At 38.9% G+C, this 22,667-nt stretch overlaps 1 protein-coding gene across 2 annotated transcripts in view; it reads right to left on the reverse strand.

Annotated features, from left to right (window-relative positions):
• LOC109934064 (plexin-A2) overlaps window positions 1-22,667 on the reverse strand; it is a 434,576-nt gene that overhangs the window by 142,740 nt on the left and 269,169 nt on the right. For both annotated transcript variants that reach the window (XM_048612014.1, XM_048612015.1), the window contains 3 exons: window positions 19,460-19,560; window positions 9,389-9,512; window positions 7,989-8,142 (listed from right to left, as the gene is read on the reverse strand). In XM_048612014.1, coding sequence (XP_048467971.1) covers window positions 7,989-8,142; window positions 9,389-9,512; window positions 19,460-19,560 — 379 coding nt within the window. The remainder of the gene's footprint in view (window positions 1-7,988; window positions 8,143-9,388; window positions 9,513-19,459; window positions 19,561-22,667) is intronic.

Raw genomic sequence — 22,667 nt, forward strand, 5'->3', positions numbered from 1 at the left:
GTGGTAAGAACATGGAACACATTACTCAGTGAATAGTTCAGGGGAATAATACCAATGCTCCTGGGGGAGATCTCGATAAAAAATATGAAGGAGAAAGGAATAGAGGGGTTTGCAGATTTAGTCAGGCGAAGGAGGATGGGAAGAAGTGAAGCATAAACACTACCATGAACTTACTTGGTCAAATGGCCAGGTTCTATGGTGTACACTCCAAGCATATTTTTGTAAACACTCTAGGGTATTTTGGAGAAAAAAAACTTTCAAGAAAAAAAAAGTCAGAAAGCCGAGAGTTCTCTTGCTGTGCAAATTAATGCTTTTTGAACTGCACAATTGTGTGATTTGATTTTTTTGTAACTTGATGTCCTAAGAGACTGTTTTTTGGAAGTTGGTGATAGAAAACATCAGACCCTACAAAGTGGTAGCCTACCATGTATTGAACTCCCTTTGTCATCATTGAAATAGAGCTGAAGCCTGGCAATGTGCTTTGCCTGTTAGCACCTGCTCTGACGTTGGCTGATGATGTTTGAATAATGCCCAGGATTAAAAATACCTTAGGTCTGAAAGTGCTGAATACTTCTCACACACGTGGTGCTGCATTATCTTCCTTGGACCACAAAAACTGGCTCAGGTTTAGAATCAACTTCTCAGTTTTGATTTATTTTTCCACATTTTGTTTTTTTCAGGCAATAACCTTGACTTTGGGCTCCTGGTTTAACCTTTTGTTTTGTTCCAAAACCACAAAATATTTTCACCTATTGCAACTTCACCAGTTCCAGATTGTTTGAGTGGTTGGGTGGGCGTGGAGATGAAGCAGTATTGGAAGGGCTGGATCATATGACAATACTTCATGGGACCTATTAAGTGGTCTTTTGCATTCGTTGGCTGTCTAGGGAAGAACAATAATTCTTAGCAAAAAAGTTTATTTTACTATTTAATCATTTCCATATCTACAATATCCAACAATTAAGTATCTGTTTCATTCTACTAATGAGAGAATCCTTCTTAATATTTTCCATGTAAATCTTCAAGACCCTGCAGGTCTCCTCTACCGGAATTGGAGATGCATTTAATGCCTCCATGGTCAGCCAAGATGCACATGGCCCTGCTTGGTGATACCTTGGATGTTATCTCAGAGGACTCTCCTGTGCCAGATAATGATATTTTTACCATGACCTTTACTACCCTTACCTCTACCGGACATTACAGCCCATAGACAATCCCTGTGATAATCTAAGCAAACTGCACCTGCCACTCCCGTCCAAGTGCAAAACAAGCCCAAGTCATCTTAGCTTGCAAGATCCAAACTTTTTAGACTAGCATGATGTTAATTACCAGTACATCATCCTATTCTCTTCATATGCAGAAGAGTCATAAATTCCCTTGTCTGTTTTGTGCATTCTCAATGAGTTATCTGTTCAAAAGCCGAGTGTGTTGGCCACAACGTGAAATGCTAATTGTTAACCAATGAAAGAACCTTGAATTAGACAAGTGACAAATCAATTAATGGGATGTAATACAGTGATGATCAAAACTCTGTCTAATTGTCTACAACTAATTTAAGATGTTCCCATATAAGTTATTCTCCTTCCTAATTAACAAACGACGTGTTCCTGATCATAAATACAAGTTTGGGAAGGTACCGAGTGTACCACAGTACGATTTCAATAGCACTCAATAAAACAATAGCTCTGGGCTTGTCAAATCATGAGTGCTGTCGGATTAATTAGAAGCTACAGTAATTTGTCTCAAATTTGTTTCAACATGATTGCATTAAATTCTCAGCTGCTTCTTCCCCTTAGCAATAGTTAAAGATAGAGGATTTAGAAATATATTCTACCAACTGAGAAGCAAAGTTCTGGCGATTGCTCATTTATGACACTTATCTTTTATACTGTGGCTGTTGATGCGAAAGAGATGTGATTTAAAAAAAGCAGCATGATTTAGGAGAGAGATGTAAACAGATGAGACGGAAAGAGAGGCTCACGAAAAGATGAGTGGAAGAGATGAAATGACACAAATGAGAAGAAACTCAAGACTCAGAATGAAAAAGGAAAGGAGAGAGAGAAAATGAAAAAGGAAAAGAACTCGAGAAAAGAGACAGGCTCTTGGAAAAAGACATTGAAAGAGAAATGACAACAAACAGATGTGGAAAGATCAAGAAAACAAAACTGCTGGGAACTGCTGTAATATTAACTGGTGGGAACATTGGTTATTTGTTCAGTAGGCACAGCCAGTGTTGAGGTCAGGAATTGGATTTCATGGTTTACTGAACTACAGGGAATTTTAATTTTCAGATTTCATTCTATTGTTTGCTTTACAATTGCATTCTTGCAGGGTTATGTAGTTTTGATTGAATGTTTGTGCAAAATAAGAACCTTCACCACAATGACAACAGTGTATTTTGGTTTTATAATCCTTATGTTTTTTTAAAAAAAAAATCTTCAGGGGACATATGCCTCGCCGGCCAGCACAGCATTTATTGCTCATGCCTAACTGCCTTTGAGAAGGTAGTGCCGATTTGCCTTCTGGAATTGCTGTAGTGCAGGGAGGGAGTTTCAGGGTTAAGGTTAGAGTTGGGGATTCAGGAACAGTGAAGGAATGTAAACCAGATTCCAAGCTAAGATGCTGTGGGGCTTGAAGGGGAATTTGCAGGTGATGGCACTTGCAAGCATCTGCTGCCCTTGTCCTTCAAGGTAGTAGAGTTAGTAGGTTTGAAAGGTACTGTCGAAGGAGCCCTGGCGAGTTGCTGCAAAGCATCTTGTAAATGGTCGACACTGCTACCACTAGGTACTGGTGGCGGAGTGAATGAATGCTGAATGGATTGGATGCCAATCAAACTGACTGCTTTGTTCTGGATGGTGTCAAACCTCACACTGGTTTTGGAGCTGCACTCACTCAGGCAGGTGGAAAGTATTCCATCACATTCCTGACTTGTGCTTTGTAAATGGTGGAAAGGAACTGGGGGGGATGGTCTGGAGGTGAGCTACTCACCTCAGGAATTCCTCCCCGCTGATTTGCTCCATCAGCCATGGTAGGTTAACATTTCAGACTGGGGACATGTGTTGAAAATGAGCTGCATTTGGTGCTATCAATATGGCTTAAGTAGCACCTTTCCCGCCCAACCAAACAACTTTTAAGATATTCAATTTCCAGCTTCACCTTGCTAAGTTGTTAACACACATACTGATGGTTAGAATGTTGTGGAGTTGGAGCTGCAACACTGACTGAGTCACATAATCAAAACTCAATGTAGCATTTGGGGAGTGCTGCACTAGCAGAGGCTCTTGCTTTTGCATGATATAAAAAACAGATGCTGATTCAGTTGGAGATCAATGATTCTATAGTAATGTCCCAAGGAAGGGAATTGTAGCGGATAAAGTACTACAAACCATTGCATCCTCTACATAACAGAGGAGACTGTATCACAAAACAGTAACCTTTGATAAAATGTTAGAGTAACCTAACAGACTAGGTCATCACAAAACTTCTAGCTCTCTATTTCATTTTAATTTTGTCTGAAACAAGGCAAAAGCCTCCACAAAGTTAAAATAAATACAAGCCTACTAGTAATGCAATGTTCGAGTAAACTTTAGTTTGCTTTGGCTGCGAGCAGCTTCAGGGAATTCCAGGCTACTTAACATGATAGTAAATTCCAGTATAGGAATAACTGTTCTCATATCTGGAGTGGATGTTTTTAAACGCAGCAGTAGCATTGACCTCATGCCTATGTACATTTCCAAAATGTTAAGCAAATAGATTTAATTTCCATTCAGTCATTTTCTTAGTCCAGCCTCTTTTTCATTTTCATTATTTTAATACTTGATTTACTTATGCTCAGAGCTTCCCGATTACCCCACTTGAAGTAAATGACCTCTTCAAAAGTGGCTTCTGGTTAGGTAAACACTTTTGCTACATGGTTAGTGCCAGCTTTAATCTGTTAGCAACATTCCCACCTGAGTCACCTGGCTGTGGATTTAATGCCCAGTCAGAGTCAAGGAAGATGACACGCCAGTGTATTGCTGAGGCAGCACTTCATTTCTGTAGGTACATTTCATATGATATGTTAAATAACACCCAAACAGAACCTGGATGAAGGCAACTTAGGAAGTTTAATGAGCCTGGGATTGTTCGAACTGGAGAAGGATCAAGGAAGATTCTTAAGCGAATAACTAAATTAGCCCCTTTCTGACAGAGTTGCTTCAACCTGTAGAGTTATAGGACACAGAGTCAAGCTTAGCAGATGAAAGGTGCAAAGACAGTTTAGATTCAACTGCTTAATGCACAGGATAGTGATATGAATAGACCACTCAGGGAGCTATGGGAAATGAATGATTGAAGGATATTAATTGTTGAGATATCCAGAGGACTGATTTAGCTCTGTTTCTTTCTACATTCTGCTAAGGGCACGGCTACATAGTGAACACAGAAGTTGTAGTGAATTATTCAGAGGACAATGATCTCCTGGTGGCCTGGCCAGTATGCCTTCACTAACAAGAACTAAAGAACTTGACAGCTCATTCTTCATATTTGCCATTTGCAAGGTCTTGCACAAGCAAGTTTGTTACATGGAAACAGTAATCATTTTTACAGTGGTTAGTTAATTGTGAAATTCCTTGGAACATCCTGACAATGTGATAAGTTGCTATCTAAAGGTAAGTTATTTCTCCTCTTGGCAAGGCTTATGATCTCAAAATATGGCTGAGTTGTTTAGAGTAAAAACCATAAAAATGCTCAAAATAGTAATATTCAAATATGAATCCTTCACCACGATGAAAGAATAAAGGACATAATCAGAGAACCCAAATGTCATGTTCCACAAGTGAGGTGTATTCATAAAAAGCAAGTCTGCTCGTACCTTTTTCCTGGTATTTAAAGAAGCAAAATAGAATTTTAATAAAGTATTATCACTTTTTGTGGACCAGACAATACATTTGGATCTGTATAAACTTGCCACAGAATCATGTCCATTCATTCTAAATTTACAAAGTAACACTGGTAGTTAGCCACAGAGTGATTATCCACTTTGTAGTTTCTGGCAATATGACCTACATAGAAGATCTTCTTCCAGGAAGAGAGCTGAGTGATCAACAATTCAAGAGAAGCTCTAAAGATTGGACTTCCTCTTCACAATCACTACTGAGCTACCTTTCATCGCCCAGTTAAAAAAAGAGGAAGGTGCCAATCTTCAAGCATGACAAATGTCATCAATAACGACCACGTGTCAACTGAGATCTATTTTGGTTATTTGTGCTTTCCCAATTACATTTGCATCACCGATGGTGACACCTTCAAGTGCCTTGTCCTCACATTCTGGAATACAGGCTGATATTCCTCCCCAGCCCCCCTTACTTTCTCAAATTCCTCCTTGAAGACACTGATTAGAACCAATTCTTGGGTCAAACTTTAGATTTTTTTTCTTGGAAAATGGGCATTGCTGGCTAGGCCAGTGTCTATTGCCCATTTCTAATTACCCTGGAGAAGTAGGTGGGGTGAACTGCCTTCTTGAACTATTACATTCCTTGGTGAAAGTACAACCACAATGCTGTTAATAAGGGAGTTCCAGGATTTTGGTTCCACAACAATGAAGGAATACCAATAACATTCCAGGTCAAAATGGTGTGTGACTCGAAGGGCAAGTTACAGGTTGCTCCCATAGAAGTTCCCATGCATCTACCACCTTTGTCCTTTTCATTAGTCAAGGTCAGAGGTTCAGAAGTGTTGTTGAAGGAACCTTGCTGTGTTACTGCTGTGCACCTTGTTGATAGTACACACTGCTGCCCTCATCAGTGGTGCAGGGAGCAAATGTTGAAGGTGGTGGTCAGGGTGCCATCAAGCTGCCTGCTGTGTCCTGGATGGTGCCGAGCTTGTGCTGCTGCAGTTGCCCTTATTCAGGTCAGCAGAGAGTATTCTATCAAACTCTTGACTTTTGTCTAGTAGATGATGGATAGTTTGGGGAGTCAGAAGGTAAGCTATCACTGCAGAATTCCCACTGTTTGATCTACTCTTGTAATCACAGTACTTAGTGATGACTCCAAAAGGGTAATGATTAAATTCTCTCTTGTTTTCACTTACTAGCCCAAATGTAGATGTTATCCATGTCTTGCTGGATAAGCACTACTTCAGTATCTGAAGAATCATGAACAGTGCTGACCACGCAATCAATAAACATTCCTACTTCTGATATGATGGAGGTAATGTCATTGATGAACCAGCCTAAGATGGTTGTGCTAAGGGTAATACCTTGATGTCCTGCAAAGATGCCCTGGAACTGAGATGACTGACCTCTAACAACCACAACCATCTTTCTTGTGCTAGCTAGGATTCCAAACAGCAAAGAGTTTTCCCCAGTTCCCATTATTTCAAGTTTAGTAGCGCTCCTCATTGCCATACTTAGTCAAATGCTGCCTTGATGTTAAGGGAAGCCACTTTCACTTACCTCTGGAGTTCAGTATTTGAACCAAGACTGTAATGAAGCCAGAATTCAGGTTTCACTAGAACCACTCAGCTTGGGTGTCAAATGCAATTTCAATGACCCCTTCCATCACCTTCTCGATGATTAAAACTAGACTTTTACATTAGTAATTGGTTGGGTTGGATTTGTCTTGTGTCTTGTGGTCAGGACATATCTAATCAATTTTCCATATTGTAGTATAAATTGCAGTGTAATAACTGCATTGGAAGAGCTGGGCTAGAGGTGTAGTTCTTGATCACAGGTTTTCCAGGATAATAATGAATGCTTTCAGGATCCATCATCTTTGCAGTTTATCCACCACCTTCAGCTTTTCTTTACATTACTTGGAATGAACTGAATTAGCTAAAGACTAGCATCCGAGATGGGAGTCAGGAGGTAAGCTATCACTGCAGGGACCTCAGGCGAGGGCTGAGATGATTATCCACATGTTGCCTCTGGTTAAAGGGATATGCAAATGCTACAGTCTTGCATTTTGCACCAATGTGGATGCTGCATCATTGAGGATGAGGATATTCGTGTACATGAATTCTCCTCTTCCTGTTGTTTGTTTCATTCCTCACCACTATATAGGACTAGATGTGGCAGGGCTGCAGAACTAAAATCTGATCTGGTGGCGATGGGATCACTTAACCTTATATACCACATGCTGCTTCACTGACTGGCATGGAAGCAGTCCTGTGTTGTAGTTTCACCAAGTTGATATCTCATTTTCAGGTATGCCTGGTGCTGCTCCTGGCATGTCCTCCTGCACTCTCCATTGAATCTGGATTGGTCCCCAGCTATTGGTTTGACAGAACAATACAACAATGGGTTGCCAGGCCAGTTAAGAGAGTATTTAAGAATTAACCACATTGCCGTGGGTGCAGAATTAGATCTCTGCCACCCAGGGAGAGATGACACACTTCCTTCTCTAAAAGAATATTAGTGAAACAGATAGGTTTTTACAACAATTGCCAATGGATCAACAGTTACCATTAGACTAACTTTTGAATTCCAGATTTATTAATTGAGTTGAAATTATAGAGTGGCATTTGAGGTTAGACCTGCATAACATTAGCATTGGCTTCCTAATTACCAGGCCAGTGACATACCACAATACCGCCATCTATCCTAGTCATCTGACCTAATAACCTGATTGCAGGTCTATGTTATACCTTCTCTTATACTGCTCCTAAGCATATGAATCATCTTGGGACGTTTCGTTATGTCAAAAGGTACTAGATGAATACAAGTTTCGTCACATTTTTCAATTACATACTTCACAAGAAAATGGCAGTCCCCACAAATGTACAATACTAGAGTTCATGGTATTATTTAAAGAAAAACAGAATACCATAGTTGAAAAATTAAGTGCAATCAGAGACAGAAAGTTACCCAACAAATTATTTTATAACTACAGTACTAGGCTTGCCAAAATATTAAAAAGTACCAGCAGATATGGAAAATTTTATTTTGAGCTGCAGAAAGTGTGGACTCAATTTAGTGGAGGAAAGCACTAATTTCATTGACTTGCTTTTACCTTGATCTGCAAGAATGGGAGGTACATCTTTAGCAGCTGGTGAAATGCACATTATCTTGTCACCGATTGTCTGACCATCTACCTCGGTCAATCCTCCGAATGCACAAACAACGCCAGCAGAAAGATCTGGAACATCACTAACTTTCAGAATAAGCTGTTGAAAAGAAAATGTGCAGAATTCAGGAACTTCAAAATGAGAGGTGTCAGGTTTGGAGGGACAGAAGTATATTTCTGTTGGTAATTCCTATGACAGTAGCATTTAGTATTCATTAGTTTATTATTGAACAGACTTAAAAGCAGGCTGTGTCGCCCAACCAATGTGTCTAAAGCAGAAGCTCCAACTATATTACGAGGAGGCTTTTTTTCTCTCAATTTCAATATTCTTGCATGGCATTCAGTACAAATTTTTCATGTCAAGAGTCAGCAAGAACAGTGGGATAAATGGCCCCTCATCCGTGCCGAAACTGTGCTACAATTCCTGTGCCAGCACTGTTTCAGTGTTCAGTGTGGCTCAGATATGTTCATGTACAGAACATCAGTCCTTTTCAATACAAGGCAAAAGTGTTCGCAATACTATTGAGAAAACTGGGTCAGTGGGAATAAATGGGCTGCTCTTTGAAAAGGCTGGTACAAACTGTATGGGCTGAATGGTCTCTTTTTGTGCTGTTATATTCCATAATTTAATGTTGTGTTAAACTACGTGTTAAACTACTAACGATAGGAATAATGTGTTAAAACAATTTTCACTGTTGTCTCAGATAATGAACAGTGCCAAGTTCTATGGTCCGATAAAAGCAACAAACTCATGCAAAAAATTCCTCTGTGCATTATTTGAATGAACCTACTTAACGTAAGCCTTCATTAGAATGTCAATGTAATCTTACATTAATACTTTAATCTATTCTTTACTAAGGCATTAAAACCCACAATTTCACACTATTAATGGCTAGCAAGGAGATAAAAAATAAGAATTTGCTCCATCCTTGTCTTGGAAGAGACCATGTCAGTTGTCCATCTTTGAACTCTCAAATTAATTTATATATTACTTTCCACTAGTAACAAACTTGGTGAAGGATCTCACTATCAGTGTTGGGAAAAATCAGCTAACAGGAATTAAGATTATTGTTTTTGGCTTGTAATGGTTTTATTGAATGCATAAATTGGCTGCAAGTTAAGAGGAATTACAGAAAAATGAAGAAAAAGAACAGAAGTAGAGCAAAACGATATCAGGGCTATTGGTAATTAAGATTTTTTGTTACCATTTAATCTCAGAGCTACGCGAGGGCTTCTTTAACATGATTGGCAAAAATATTTAACTCTTGCAATGTAAGGACAACATCCCTTTCCTTTCCTCTAAATATCTAAAACATCTAAAAAATAGTTTAGTGGCAAACACTGACCGGTACACTGTGCTCGGATGCAGAGATACTGTTTGGCTGGATGCTGAGTTTCACGCACTGATCAATACTAGCGGCAAATCGATAAGGCTCAGTGGCTCGCTCGCACTTGTCTCTCCGTGAGCACCTTAGGAAACAGAAAAGAATAGTTAATCTGGAGATATGGAATGGTTAAAAAAAAAACCTCGGTACCCACTTGCCTGATTCAGATATGTTAGTAGTAAGGACCCCTGGATAATAATGCAGCATTACACCCAGTACAGTAATGAATTCAGTTCAGATCTCAGCGGTACGAAAGTCGAATTGTTTTCCATTTTTAGAGAGACATCGGTAGTCCAGGGCTCTGGAGTCTCATTTATACTCCAAGACTCTCGAGACTACGTTGATCTTGGGTCATTATGGCCCACACAGATAGTAGTTCCCTTGAGGTTGCAGCGTGCCAGCTTATGAGGCTGGAAGTATTAATTTAAATTATCTGTCCGCTGCATATGCTGACTTGAATTTAACTGCAGAAATATGTAGACTTGTATTAGGTATTTTCAGTAGTCTGCACAAAACTGCTTGGTTTACAGCACTGGACAAGGCAAAAAGGGAGCTCCTTTGCTGCACAGTGGACAGTTTCCCTGCAATGTATCTCCTCACATTTCCCTTGTGCTTAGATTCACCATAATTATAACTCCAGCACAGCTGAGCAAAATATCAACATGCTCCAAATCCATCATCATCCCCACTAGCATACATACCACCAGGAAGCACTGACTCCAACTCACTGATCCAACCAGGCGGTTAACATCGTGCATATTAATGGGAAAACTGGCCATGTATACTTCACATTATTTACACAATGCCTTCAAACCAGAATTAGTGGTGACAAATCAAGGCGCTGAGTTTACAGTTCTGATACCATCCAAGTTTTATTGAGTATTCAACTAACCTGACTGGTGTACTGGAAATTTCTGTATTATTTAATATTTACTAACCTCTAGATACTTGCCCCTGCTCAAATTTATACAGACAGAATCTCCCTTGAATAGTGATGAATTCATTTTTAATTCTGAAAGCTGATTTGGTATTCTCATTGAAAGTACTTAGTTCCAGTGCGTGCTCTTTACCTGTTCAGTCCTCATGAATATTTATCGGTCACTTCCGACTCTGACCAACAGAACAGGGAAGTAAAATGTGCGATGTTTAGCGGATCTTTAGTCTGAGCCGACAGAGTGAGAACAGAAACGCTGGGAAAAGTAGCAGTGAGGTTATAATGAACAAATTAGTCCTAGCTTGGCACACACTTTAGTTGCTCATTCTGCATGGGCCCCACTCAGCAGAATATCACACCCACAGTTCAGAGAATTTTGCGAATACATCACACAAGGAACAAATGTAACTCGAGACAAAACTACAATCATTAAAACGATAGTGTTTGCTTTAGAAATTCTTGTAATAATAACCATCTGTTCAAGCATGATTTTGTCATTCCATTATCTATTTACAGGATGGATCTGCCAACAAATACACAGAAAATGAGACGCATGCCGTCAGTGGAATAGTCTATAGTAGTGACTGAAAAATGCACAACCTTTAAATAATCTCATGGTCTCTACAGCATCTGTTAAAAGTAATTCACTAATGGGAAGAAATTATACTGTGCAATCGTAGCATACAAATTTGTCAATATATCTAAATGTGACTGTCACACAGTTTTACCCATAAGTTTCTAAGGTGATTATAGAGACAAATTGAAGCAACAGACAAACAGCATTTCTCCTGCTTAAATATTTCCTTGTGCCAACCATGTAGCCATCTTTTTCACTCCATAACGCTGCAGCAATGATCCAAATAGGTTCCGTAGCTCTAGAAATGTCACGCTATGCTGGAACCCAACTTCAAACCCAACTAACAAACCAGGAAGAACATAGAAGATAGAACATAGAACAGTACAGGCCCTTCGGCCCATGATGTTGTGCCAACCTATTATCCAACTAAGTTCAAACTACCCTGCATACCCTACATTTTACTATCATCCATGTGCCGATCCAAGAGTCGTTTAAAAGTCTCTAAAGTATTTGATTCCAATACCACTGCCGGCAGCGCATTCCACATGCCCACCACTCTCTGCGTAAAGAACCTACCTCTGATATCTCCGCTATACCTTCCTCCAATCACCTTAAAATATGACCCCTCTTAATAGTCATTTCTGCCCTGGGAAAAAGTCCGACTATCCACTCTATCTATGCTTCTCATCATCTTGTACATCTCTATCAAGTCACCTCTCATCCTTCTCCGCTCCAATGAAAAAAACCCTAACTACCTCAACCTTTCCTCATAAGACCTGCCCTCCAGTCCAGGCAGCATCCTGGTAAACCTCTCTAAAGCTTCCACATCCTTCCTATAATGAGGTGACAGAGCTGAAGGTTAAAGAGAAAAAGATTTCAAAGTAATTCAGCTTAAAGGACGGGCAGAAAGCCATAGTCCATTGCTAGAAGTCGTTGAAGTAAACATTGCAAATGAATTCAAGGTGTAGCCAGGTATCACTTTTGAGTTAAATTACGGTGAGGAAGGAAGGATTCAACTTAATTTAAAAGGGGCCACGGCCAGTTGGACCAATGTTTCTTTTCCCATTCTTAAAGTTTCCTCTGATCTTTTACATTAGACTGAGATAGTAATGGTTGCTTCACAAATTCAATTTCAATGACTGCCTTGCACTTTCACGATCAATGTTTATGAACAAACAAATGCTTGACATTTCTGTACAAAATTTATTTCCCACCACTTCAAAGGTGTTACCTGTTTTAAATTAACCACGTATTTGAACTAAGGAAAGCGTCTAATACAAATTTACGAACCCTTTACAAGCAAATATCCCAGAATGTAGTTTCAAAGTCACTGAATGTGGTAACAGTATTAAGACATTGTATCAGATTAGAGGCACGTTACTACTTAAATCATAAAGACAATCACCACATAGTGAGCAAAAATGAGAAAACTTGCTGGATCTTCAAATCTGGCAGCTGACTGTCAGCAGCCAATCTTTCAGCCCCCAACAAAGACAAGAAGTTTCATCCAGCAGGGTTTTGGGCCAGTGGTCGGTTGCTCCAGAATGCGACACTGTCTCAGCAGACAACATGGCTGCTGTCGGGAAACCACCCACTAAACTCCCAGAATAGAGGATCACTGAGGTCAAAGGGCTGGGTAGTGGGGGCAGAGGTTCTGGGGCTGTGATTGGACATAGGGTGGGGCTGTGTTGGGGTGATGGAAAGAGGGATCAGAAGCAAGGGCAGAGGGGTATCTGCCAGTGGCCATCCAGCTGGCCTAGGTCCAGTCCCCCAGTCTTGCAGCTAATCAAGCTCTCTTCCCACCTGGGTGTGGAAAATTCTGGCTATAAAGACCAGATTCAGACTTTTCCTTCCAATAATACTGTAACCCTTCAGGCTGATGCAGAAAGGGAAGCAAAGGCCCTAAGTGCAATTTTTCAAAAGTTGAACTATACCACAACCTCATTTTGAATTCCTTTGATGGTTTTTACTTGATAATATTCTTGGTTTATTTAAACCTTATCAGACAGAAATAATTCAGTCTATGACAGTCTCCATTACATATTTGCCTTCGAGGTGCACAGAGGCTTGTGGTTGGTTGATATGGAATTTACAAAAGAGAGACAAAAATTTGACAAGCTTAACACCAGAAAAGAGAAATCGTACCTCTAATTTACAAAATGGATTCAGTAACATGCAGAACTGCTGAAAAGGCAAAACTGACTCTTCCATAACAGAATTCAGAAAAGGTTTCATAAAATCTAATTTTATTCCAGGTTTACTGACAACTTTCCAGTGCACAGAAGGAGCCTCATTATGCCTGCAGTACCTATTTCAAGTGAGAAATCAATGGTGAACCTTCCAAAGCATTACGACAATAACGAACTCAGAAGGGGATCTGTAATTAAGCGGTATTGATTGAGATGATATGCATAGCCTTATGTCCAATCTAATAACATGGTGCATTATTTACCATTATTTACCATTATTTCATACTCATACTTCAGAATGATGTGCTGATTGTAGGAACAGCAAACTGCTTCATATTTCACACTGAAATGTTTCAAGTTGCAATAGTTTACCTCATCGTAAAATCAAAATAGCCCAAATTATGCAATCGGGACAATCTCTTAAATGAGTGTAAAAGGAATATGGAATCTTTTAGAGGTGTGCTGTAGCTTACCTGTGCTCCATTTGAGCACAGCACTAATGGAATTGCAAGAGGCAGTGGTTAGATTTCTAGCCTTAAGACCATAGACATAGGAGCAGAAATTAGGCCATTCAGCCCATCCTTTAGGTCTTACCTAGATGGAAGAATGCTTTTTTCTGAATGAAGTAGCACACAAATGAATTTTTCGTAATTGTATGTGTTAGCAGCAGCTCCTAGATTTTTTGCTCACCACCCCCATAAAATTTTTCATTGATCCATTAGTTTTTATCTCTGTTAATGTACCAGCGGACCAATAGAAACTCATCCCAAACATGTCTATGGCTAAGCAGTAACTGTAAATTTCACTGATCTGTGTTAATCTAATGGAGAAGAGCATCTCTTTGTTACATAATATACTCCAAAAGAAAGACTCCAACCTGTGTTAGATGCAAATAAAGAAAACATTGGTAATAGGTGAAGAAAAAGGTCAGGTTATATTGTAGGATTAATGCTTTATGGAACCAGTTCTAAAACACGACTTTTAATTTTCCTATCCAGACCACACCAAATTGATTGTATGCTTTTAGTATTTCTTTCTGTTTTCAGATCGCATGTAAATGCCATCCAGCAAATGTTGCTTGAACATGTATGGCACTTCATAACAAGATTTTGTACTAGACTGGAGTTGCACCAAACTCAGCGTGAAGCCCAAGAGGTATAAAATGACTTTCCACAAATAAAAAGGATCTGCTCCATTTACGATACAGGTCAGGTTCCAATTCTAGAGTTATCTCCTGTTTTCATGTTCACTCATGTATAAAACTACTTTGTATTGACAAAAATGAGAGTGATTTCCACATTTAACCAGTCAGTCATTTTTTTTGGTGAGACTGACTTTAATAAGTATTTTTTATGAGAATGTTTTACATCAGGGCTGACTCCTACAGCTCCTCCTCACTGATCAAGAACTCCAAACCATTCAAAATTGAAAGGACCAACAGACCTTAGTAATAAAGCCATATGTCAAGTTTTTCAACTTGTCAGAACTCTACTCTGCTGCAGAAATCCTTCACGCTATAATGACCCGACAGAGCTGAATGCTTTGTACTGAGGGAATACTTCTTTTGCAGAGGTAAGCAATTATATTGTCACAAGACGACATTATAATACCACAGTATTCATGAATTGTATTATGTTAACTGACAAGTGCATCATGTTAGTCATATAACTAAGATTCTTTAGAAAATGATTTCTGATTTATTACTGCTTACTAAATTGAGCGCACAATTTTATTTTCATCTCAAGAAATTATTAATGGAGGTTTCACCTTTTGGATTGAGTTTCCCTGTCTAAAATTGTAGTTTGTGCTTTTAAAACCATTGTGAACAAAATTAAAAACAGATATATTCTGATTGTGGCTGAGCCACCTTCCTGGGTTAGCAGTCAATTGATTCGAAACACTGTTTTCCATTGCCTGCTTAAGCCATTTATGGCCAACAACTAGGTTGCCATATCTTCCAAGTCCCAAAGCAGGCTGACACTCCACCTGTTATGTGTTTAGTTTTCTTTTTAAACTAGCTTCCCTTCAGGCAGTGCTTCCTCTTGCAATGAAGAAATACAAGCAGGATTTTCCACCAGATGGATAATGTTACAGTGCTGCCAGTTGGAGAATATTCAACAGACTTGTCTGATATCACTTCTCCAGAGTTACCTGGACAGTTGCTTTCTCCCATTCCCTGCGCCTTCAAAAGGCAATTTCTTCCCCTCATGTGCTGTTCTTCTCTTATAATTTCTCCTCTCCCAAGCAACTCTTCCTTTCTGCTGCAGTTCTTCTTACCAGTTTCCAAGCTAGCTGCTGTGAAATGGAGTTCAATGTTGGGCTGTGTTCCTACAGAGATTCCTGATTGGGCAAATGCTGGAATTCAAGGTGCAGCAAATGGCATGGAATCCACACTGTGAGCCAAACAGGATCAGGAGCTGGCAAATGTTCTCAGAGCAACAAATTCCCTAGGCAGCACAAATTTTCATTGCAATAGCTGATGAGTCAAGAAAAATAATACTCAAAGTTCACACATGTGCCCATATCAATAGTGTTGCTCCACTGAAAAATGTATCAAATTGAACAGCCAGACAAGGGGGCGTTGTCTGTTTGAAGGATTTTTTTGTATTCCATCCAGATCACCAATGAGATTTTTAATTTAAGTAGTTTTTAAACTTGACTTTTAAGGTACCAAGTAATAAAGCACAGGAATCAGTCGAGCTGATTTTATCTACCACATTTGAAGGTAAAGATCAACTTTTACTTTCTTTGTCACCTTATTTCTTTTATTCTAATATAGAACGTGGGTGACACTGGTAAGGTTAGCATGTATTACCCATCCCTAGTTACCCTTCAACTGATTAGCTCTGTAGACCATTTCAGAAAGCAATCAAGTGTCCAGTCACACGTAGACCAGAACAAGTAAGGGTGGTGGATTTCCTTTTGTAAAAGGACATTAGTGAACCTGATGGGTTTGGCTTTGGCTTTTATTAGATGTTACCAGAATAAAGGCAAAGCAAAATAAACGTATTCCTATTGGTATTATTACAGATTTGGCACCTTCTGCACGTTCTGCTTGCAGCTTGTTGAAGTCACTGCTTGAAGACCAATGTAAACTAAATGCTGCTACGACTTGTTCAATATATCAAGATTGGACAAATGCTATCCTTTGTGTAAAGACCTTGCTCTCCCAGATCATGGTGTTTCTGCTGTAGTTGTGTTAGCATCACAAACCAATATCCTTTTCTGTCACCAATTATATGGGTAGCAGATATGACCTGCTCAGATGTTAGTCCTGATAATAAAAATGTTTAAATGGAAATGAACAAAAGATGGGTTCTAAGCTTTCATGTGACAGGACTGTGGCTATTTCCTTTGGCAGTTTGCTCCATTGTGGGATTTTCCTTGGGAAGTCAGCTCATTGGTAAATAACTAGGCCTTGTATTTTGTGTGTATGGCTAAACGTCATGTTATGTCTTTGCCAGAGATCACCAGGTACTAGCTTCAATAAAATTCCACCTGGTGCATTCCATAGTTTATGGAACATAGCCTACTTTTCTTTCTCCTTTGTTGCAGTGACTCCTATTCCAAATCTTTGGCCAAGGAGGTGACACTAGTGTATTTCCCATGCCGATTCATGCAGAATTATGTTTGTGTTTGGATCATTTCTCTCACCATAAGAATCTTGCGCACATTTTTCATGCTCTAAGATTGGGCAAACAAATGCTTGGTAAGCTATAACTCTGATAATTTTTTTTTGCTGCAGTGTCAAAATTCCTCCCTAGAAATCCAAGAACCCTGTTTGCTTTTGATGTTATTTGCTGAAGGTGAAGTCTGCATTGAAAACTGATTTAACATGAATGTCAGGTATGGTTGTATATCTACCTGTTGGAGAAGGTGATTATGGAACTTAAAAGTTTTTTGTTGGTGGATCCTTGTTGTTAGTGATGCAAATGACATAGCATGTTTTGACATTGAATACCATCTTCCATAATTCCTTTTTCCTGCTATTCTTCCAATTCCACTGCAACTGTTGTGGACTCATTAGATCAGGATCTTTCCCTGATACTTAGACCTTGCACTCATCTGCAAATAGTCACACCCTGTGTTTTTGAAACTTGGTAAAAGGTCTTTTAAATATATCAAGATGCGTAAAGGTCCCAGTATATTTTGCTGGAGCATATAGAGAGAATATCTCTAGGAGATAGTGAATTCCCATTGCATTTTGTCTTCTGTTAGTAAGGAAGTGTCATGTCCTGTGATCCCACAGTCGTGAAAAAGGACAAGAGTTTTTCTTGAGGAACATTGCCAAAGATTATTGAGACATCTTGTATCGCCATTTATCCATTTCTTTCATATCTTCGAGATAGGTCATCTATATTTTGCAAAAACAGTGTTTTGGAAGAGCTTTCTGACTGAAAACCACACTGACACTCTACCAGAATATTGAGAGTTTCAAAGATACAAGAATGAATGATATTTTCAATCAATCAGCAAATGATGTTGGTGAGAAATTCTGGTGTGTAGTTTTGGCTGACTTTAATCATCTATTTTGAATATGCTATAGATGGGAATTTTTTTTCCTGCTGGTCTGTGAAGTAGCTGCTACTGATGGACTCTTGAAAGAGATTGGTCAATTTTGAAACCTGGTTCATCAGCTAAAATTGACCACTCATTTCACATATAATGATACTGTCTGTTTTGATATCTGAAAATTATCTTAGTGAAGCAACTGTCCAATCCAAGGTGGCTTTTCAGACATGGAAGAGCAAAATCTGATATTCAAGGTGAATCTGTTTTGAGATTAGTCAATGGACTTAAAGTTGCTTCAACGTTTATGAAGTGAAATTCAATATGTACAAGTTAGCAGGTTTTTTTCCACTGCTTTTACAATGTGTGTTGATGCAGGTTCAGTTGAACAAGTGAACTTAAATGCATATTTGTCATCAGTCTGACTAGTACAATTTAATACTGCATAAATATCTTGCCACTAGATGTCACCAGTATATTTTTATGAACACCACAGCAAATCTGATCTCGTTGTGTGTGTGTGTGTGTGTGTGTGTGTGTGTGTGTGTGTGTGTGTGTGTGTGTGTGTGTGTGTGTGTGTGTGTGTGTGTGTGTGGGACAAAATGCATAAATATATGCAACATGTTTTTATAGAAGAAGAAAAAATTGTATATAATAAATGGTGAATGGCAGATGATGAATCTTTATTTAACAATTTGTTTGATTGCCAATCTTCTGAATGGCATAGCAGCATCTTTCTACCATGCTTGATGAAAAATAAAACCCACATTTTTAAACGGTCATCAGAATTAGAGAAGACAATTCCATCTGTTCAATCAGTTGTGCTTCCATTTTTTTATTGTTGAATGTAGTACTTGGTATTAGGGTTGCATAAATCCTCAAGAAAGGCACAAAGTAAACTTGCTGTCCATAAAGCACAAGGTCCTTCATTCATGAAAAGTCCGAAATAAGTCTACACATTTTAAAAAAAATCCTTAAAAATTTAATTATACAATTCCAGAACCTTCAAGAGTGCCAACTCAATTAACTTGAAAAATGAAATATGCTCGATTTCCATTATGCTTTCATTTTCCAAGTTGGGTGCGTGCTTTAGTCAACACTTCACCATTGCTATTCACTTAGTGTTGCAGAATTTTGCAGGTTATTATGGAATGACCCTCAGGGCAGAACTATTCACTGCCACTCAATCCTGTGCAGCTATAAAGTCTGCATAAATTTAACTATCCAGTCTATCTTGCAGTAATCTGATTTACTCAACACTGAAAGGGTGTTAGTCTTAAGAAAGGAAAAAAATTCTTACCCTCAAGTTCAAATTTCTTCACAGCTTCACCCCATTCTATAATCAGCAACCTCTTTCAGTCTGCTGACCCTGTGCTGTTCAAACTCTGGCCTCTTGTGAATGTGCACTTCTCTCCAACCAAAAGTCATCCATGATCCAATGGCCCTGAAGCATATATATCAGAAACTCTCCAAACCTTTCAGGTAAGCTGTTCTTAGCAGGGTGGCAGTAGAGGGCGCAGAAAGCAAAAAAAAAACACCAGCATGGTAGACCAACAACTTATGATCCTTCCTGTAAAACTGTGCTCACTACCAAGATTCTAATGTTTTGGTAATATGCCACCACTCACTGTCAAAGTTCACAGGCAAATATCAGCTTGAGCAAAAGTTAAAGAACTGACATTGATGTACCAGAGTCTGAGTCATACCCATTGGGGAACTAGGGGAGAATAAAGGACCATGATCAGGGCAAAAAGCTTTAAAGCAGGAAAATCATGTTTCCACAGTTATTAAGTGAATGCAATGAACAAATGTTTGCTACTTACATGTTGTGAAGCACACACCAACCACAGTGAGGGTCCCCAGAACTTAGACACTTGCTGCATGTCTTGTACTGTTCGCATGATTCCACTGGCACCCTTGACAGCTAAAACAAAAACAAGTACAAACATCAGAATAAGGTACACATGAAAGAGGATGTTATTACATATAGGATTATGAGAGATTTCAGAGGCTTTCTTTTGACTATTAGGTAAACAAGATGTAAACCGCTTCAATCTAAACACAGCTGATCAGAGTTGTAGACCAAAAACTATTCACAACTTACATGTGCGGTCATTTATATTTCATTGGCACGCACGCACTTGCCATTTTGAAAACGCATGAACAGAACTCATTATTTCTCATTTGAGCTTTCCTTGTTCAATCTGCAGATATTGAGTTTTCTAAATCAAGATTTTCTAGGAACTCCTTAACAATGTCTTGAAGAAAATTATTACGGAAGGAAATTTTTAAACAATACTGAAACCAAAGCTGAATGTGGAGCTGGCCTGTGAAACCCTTCTTAAACCAAAGCAAGGAAGAACACCAATGTAATTCAAACAAAGGAGGACTTGATTTAATAGAATTTCTGCTGTTAAGTGGTAATGCGATAGATCATAGAATCCCTACAGTGCAGAAAAAGGCCATTTGGCCCATCTCGTGCACTGACTCACCAAACTGCATCTCACTCAGATCCCCCCCACAACCTTCTCCACCGCATTTCCCATGGCTAATTCACCTAGCCTGCATGCTCCTGGACACTATGGACAACTTAACATGGCCAATCCAGCTAAACAGCACATCTTTGGACAGTGGGAGGAAACCTGAGCACCCGGTAAAAATCCACACAGACATGGGGAAAACGTGCAAATTCTACACAGACAGTTGCCCGAGGCTGGAATCGAACCCAGGTCTCTGCTGCACTGAATTCTAAGAAGAAATCTTATTACCCCAAACAATGCAGTCAGAATAAGGTAAATCAAAACAAGAGGTTACTTATTTAGAAAACACTCATAATATGTATTAAAACATTTGGTGGCTCTTGTCCTTTTCATTAATTTAGAACATTTGCTTTAGATATTTACGCAAAATCATTTAGTTTGATGTTATCCAATATATTGCATAACCCACTGTCAGCATTAAAAGCTACAAATAGCAAAGGTTAACTATTGACACAGAATGAAAAGATGTGTGAAAAATAGGTAGAAAATGTAATCTAATTATAACATAACTGACTTATACAAGTCACTTTATTTCTTTCAGAAAGGAGAATATAATTTCGACTGCACTCAAGCTGACAATTTTTTGGGGAGGGGATGGGGAAATGAAAAAGGGCTGTTGTCTACCAGTGTCAACAGACAATCTTCAAAACACTTGGGAAAAAGTCTTTACATATTTGCCTATTGGATTAAAGAATACAATTCAAATTTCAATTTAGCTGCTTTTCAAAATTTTAGTGACATAATTATGGAAATCTAACAAGGAGACACAAAGTAATTAATTCATCAAGAGAAATTTTGCAGCTAAAGCTCTGGAGAGTGATGCTTCCACCTGTCAGAAATAAAGAACAACTGCAGTCCCCTCTTAGTATGGATATTGAAACCGTAGACAAATCCAACAGCTGAGGCTGGTCAGACTCAATAGCACTAGTGTCTTTCCTCTACAATAGTCATTTACACACTGTACAGCTAAAGATGAAACAGACACATGCTGAAGAATGGCTGCCCCTATGGTGTGGAAAAGTGAGCAAGTGGCCACCACTGCTGGACACTTGGCTACTACATCTGTTTCTACACCCACTCATATCATTACACTGAGCTTTTGGAACAAAGGATGCTCTTGATGACTGTGCTGCTGTCATGGCTTTTAATAAGCAGGAACTATGCACACAATCTGGTTCAGCAATGTGTCATCTGGCAAAGAGAAGAATGTTTATTTCATACCAACAGCAAGCCACGGGTGATCAGAAGATCAGGGCATCTGATAGCACACACCATGATATTTAATAAGTGATAGGCTGCAAAACAAAAAAGATGGATAAATCCATATGAGGAATTTTTCCCTCAATTTTGTGTTCCATATTAACTCCTGCAAATTGTGCCACCTATGCATCAGTGAATTCTTCACTCCGTAGCCCCGGTACTTCTTAACCTGTTAATTTCATTGACAGTTTGCCACTAAGCTGCAACAGTATGTGACACTTTTTTCCTCCAACTTTCAGTTAGTGGGATATTGTGTGGCATTTTAAGAATTGCTAACTCAATAAGATCATTTTTATTTTGACAATGATGTTATAAAAGATAATTACTTTACAAGCACATTTCCATATTCTCCCACAATTGTAAATTCTCAGTGTTGAGGCGAATGTACTGTACTGGTAACTTGTAAGAAATCTAGATACCTACATTTGAATAATCCTGATTATAACTGGCCCATGTCTTCAAAGCTCTGTCTTAAAGCACTGTACTGCATTATCAATCACTGAACAACTTCACAACTTCAAGTGGTGCAGACACAGTTGAAGTCCCATTCCCTGGAATATTATTACACTGTTGTACAAATTATTCCACCAAGACTGATGAAACATCTTCCTCCCAGAGACACTTGGGCTGACAGTTCATTGACACCGAGGTTCCAACACGGTTTCACTCATTGCTCATCTCATATTTTTGCACAGCAGCCACTTAGAGCACATCCACAAGTCCTTTCAGATTTCTACTTGGGAGCAACTTCCCTTTGTTGTGAAAAACAAAACTACTTATAAAAATTATCGACTGGAAGACAAAAAGCAATTAGCTGAATTCTGAAGATTTCTAATCATCTTGAAATGATCTCAAAGCCATCAAAAGACAGGTCTGAAAGACCACAGAAATACTTCCAAGAATGTGTTCTGATAGTACACTGTGCACATTACAGAATTTCGGACTACACAGAACATTTTGCATCAATATCACAGGCCTAGCTGGATAAACATCCATTAAATCAAACAGAATATCTTACCCGAGTTGAAAGATTGTATTCATTATTATAAATCAAGGTCGTAATTACAGTATAGATAAATGGTAATGCGCAAGAATAGCTACTGTCCTGTCGTACCAGGACAGATACAACATATAAACACTATGATATAAACACATATGATACACGTTGCTCATTGTTAAACTGCGCAAAATGCTGCATGGTATATTGATGTCGATCCCATCCCTAGTTTGA

Source organism: Rhincodon typus, chromosome 25, assembly GCF_021869965.1.
Source record: "Rhincodon typus isolate 14 chromosome 25, sRhiTyp1.1, whole genome shotgun sequence".
NCBI lineage: Eukaryota > Metazoa > Chordata > Chondrichthyes > Orectolobiformes > Rhincodontidae > Rhincodon > Rhincodon typus.